The 3,426-nt window shown below is 43.5% G+C and overlaps 1 protein-coding gene across 1 annotated transcript; it reads left to right on the forward strand.

Moving 5' to 3' along the window:
• The first annotated feature begins 320 nt into the window (after positions 1–320).
• LOC123077403 (translation machinery-associated protein 22) lies at positions 321–2,832 on the forward strand. The gene is made up of 7 exons (XM_044499673.1): positions 321–645; positions 762–845; positions 924–991; positions 1,141–1,222; positions 1,425–1,492; positions 1,576–1,659; positions 2,344–2,832. The coding sequence occupies exons 1-7, from the start codon at positions 483–485 to the stop codon at positions 2,398–2,400; spliced, it is 606 nt and encodes a 201-aa protein (XP_044355608.1). The 5' UTR covers positions 321–482; the 3' UTR covers positions 2,401–2,832.
• The last annotated feature ends 594 nt before the right edge of the window (positions 2,833–3,426 follow it).

Raw genomic sequence — 3,426 nt, forward strand, 5'->3', positions numbered from 1 at the left:
TGGAAACTTATTGAAACCGCCCAATACCGAGTAGAAGGTTTCTAAAACCGGAGCTAATGGACCAGTCTAAATAAAACGCCTCTGAAGTGGAGAGCTCCTTCCAACTTCTATCTTGCTGCCGTAAGCGAGATATAGCTCTCGCAGTAAGTTAACATGTTTTCTTTCTCAATAGGACGGACTATCGCAATTAACACACTGCACAGCCCAGCCCAGCCCAGCCCAAGCCGAAAAAAACCCCGAAACTCCTGGGCTGGAATTCCGCTAGCCCAATACCCCCGGCTGCCGCACTCGCCAACTTTTTCCTTTGTTCTCTTGCGCTTTCCCGAAAGGAGGAAAGGTAGAGAAAAATCGCACCCAAATCCGTCGAGCAGAACCAAATCCGTCACGACTCCACGAGCACTCGGGCAGGGCAACACAGATTCGCGCAGCCCACCTCGCCGAGCATTCCCCATCAGATCGGATCGAATCCGGCGGCGGCGGTGATGGCGGCGGAGAAGCCGGCCCCGGCGAAGGTGCTCTACTGCGGCGTGTGCGGCCTCCCCGCGGAGTACTGCGAGTTCGGCCCCGACTTCGAGCGCTGCAAGCCGTGGCTCCGCGCCCACGCGCCCGGCGTCTACCCCGACGAGCTCGTGGCCTCCTCCTCCGGTTCGCCCCTTGACCTACCTGGCCTTCTCGCTTGTTATCCCCCACTTCGTCTACGCCTACCCTGTGTCGGTTCCGCTCTCTAATGCTGCGTGTGGTGGTTCGTTTGATCTGTGAAGGCGGCGACGATAAGGACGTGGGCAAGGTCGGCGAGCGCCTCCAGGGCGTCAGCATCTCCACCGCCGACGGCTCCACAAGCGCAGGTTTGGTGTGAGCTCATGCCTTGTCTAAACCTAAAACTAGGAAAACTTCAGTCAAATTGATGTGTGTTGTGTTTGCAGGGGGTGCTTCGGCATCTTCTAAGACTGAAGAGGTGAAGCGACTGCCGGGCGGTAAGCTCAAGAAAAAGGTTGGTTCCCTTTGCACACTATTATTACACAGTTGAATTTCTAGATGCTAGTCTGAAATTGAGGATTTGTTATTCTGATTTGAGTTCGGGCCAATGTAGAATGTCTGTCTTGCAATGTTTTGATTGTCAGTGTCTCTTTTAATGTGTAGGACAAGCAAGAGGTTATTATTGAGAAGATTGTCCGCAACAAGCGCAAGTGTGTTACTGTGGTGAAAGGCCTGGATTTGTTTGGTGAGTGGTACACTTAACTGTTTGCAGCTAGTGAAGTAAAAAGATTGGAGATGAATATATTTTGAGCTCTGTGGAAGAGGCTGTTCTGTAGATGTTAGATCCAGGCTTGAGCTGAACCTGCCTTAAAGTTTGATGATACTATATGTTTGCTATTAAGGTTGGACATAGTTTAATAGATCGTGTTTGTTTCCTGAACATTTAGGTGTAAAGCTGAGTGATGCTTCAAAGAAGCTTGGAAAGAAGTTTGCTACTGGAGCTTCGGTTGTCAAGGTAATCAGATATCTATGGAACTACGAAGGCTTTTAGTGTTTCATTTAGGACTTGTCTAATTCTCTCTTTAATGTGTTCCCCAGGGCCCAACTGAGAAGGAGCAAATTGATGTCCAAGGAGACATATCATATGATGTTGTGGACTTCATTACAGCTACATGGCCTGATGTAATTTATCCATCTCTGTATCTTATTATGGTCTACATGACATGTATGCTTTCATGGCCGTTAGCATTCTGATCAACTTGACAATTCATTCGGTTTCACATCACGCGGAAGACTGATGTTATCTTTTGCGGTAATGATTTAAGGAAATCCAAATCAGTAATCTCCTTCCACACCAAGAAAGTGAAACTATGGAAGTCAAGGAATACTTATTAGTTATTACTTCCTGCTTCGTGTATATATATAGGAATGGAGAGCAACCATAGCTTTGTGGAGATCTGGCATTCAGTTGGTGCTTACATGGATAATAGATAATGGTGTTAGCTCAATGGTGTTTTGAGCATTTGATATTTGCTTAGAAGGTTATGTAGTAAAATTGTGGAATCAATCTCCTATGGTTTACCTTCTGTACTTTACAAGCAACCTCATCAATCCTTCATCAATTGCTGATATAGGTTCCATTTTGATGAAATATGTTCCGTAATACTGTGGCTATTCTGGATCTCAACCAGGATTCATTCTACTTTAGACTAATAGGTAGCACAATCTGGTGTTATGTTTTTGCGGTTGAACACTGATAGAACAACTAATTTAGTTCTTCACCAGTTATTGACCTATCACCATAATCTGATTAAAGTAAGACTCTTTTTGTTCACGTTGGTTACTCCTTGCTTTTCTGCCTTTCAGGTTCCTGAATCCGCCGTATATTTCATAGAAGATGGAAGGAAGGTTGCTGCTGCTTGATTACATATGGTTTACAAGGCATACACCAGTGGAGTTACAAATATGATAGAAATATAAGGCAAGAGACGGCCGTTAAGGCATGCCTGTCACATGGGTTCTTAATCCTTACTCCCAAGACACAACCCGCTCCATTTTGACTTGTGGGTCAGTTCACAAGTGGTGTTTTAACTACCGCTGGCACGTCGCCTTCGTGTATCATCTTTTATTTGATAGTCGAGTTCCTCCTGCAAGGCGAGTATGACATCCATATGTGATTTATATGGTTTAATGTGCTTTTGAATCCTAGTTTCAAAACAATTCAGTACCAACTATCCGTGGACCTGCAGAGATAAGTGCAGATTAGTAGTGCTCCAGTCTCGTCTGCTTTCATAGGAACAGTCTGTGTTACTTTGTATTGCATCCAGTAAGTTATAACCTACTTTTAGTGAGATAGATCTTTGTCGGTGTGCATCATTGGTATTTTGTCATCATTTTGTTTCATAGTCCTGTGTGAACTAGATAGCCCATTATTATTATAAAAAAGAAGCAAGATAGATCTGGATGATGCATCATGAATTAGTGTGGCCATGTAATCATTTTAAAAGCATTTCCTATAAATCGTCATGATCATTAAACTTGTTCACAGAACTTGTTGCTGTGGTCCCCAGCTGATTTGTTCTTTAATTCAGAAATTGGTCTCTTTTTTTTTGCTTATACTAGGGCCTCACACAAGGTTCGTCCGAAGGAGACGTTATATAACGCCCTGGCACTTTTCATCAGGATTGTCTATCTAATAATATTAGACCAAAAAACAAATACTACTCCCTCCGTTCACAAATATAAGATCTTCTAACTTTTTGTGAATTGGATGTATGTAGACATGTTTAATGTGTCTGTTCTCTAATTTCAGTCCGTATGTAGTTCATATTAAAATATCCAAAACATATCATATTTGTGAACGGAGGGAGTACCTTATAATATAGGTTGATGGGGGTGAATTCACTCGCCTCGTTCATCTAGAATCCACCAAACCCCCTAAAAAAAATT

Source organism: Triticum aestivum, chromosome 3D, assembly GCF_018294505.1.
Source record: "Triticum aestivum cultivar Chinese Spring chromosome 3D, IWGSC CS RefSeq v2.1, whole genome shotgun sequence".
NCBI lineage: Eukaryota > Viridiplantae > Streptophyta > Magnoliopsida > Poales > Poaceae > Triticum > Triticum aestivum.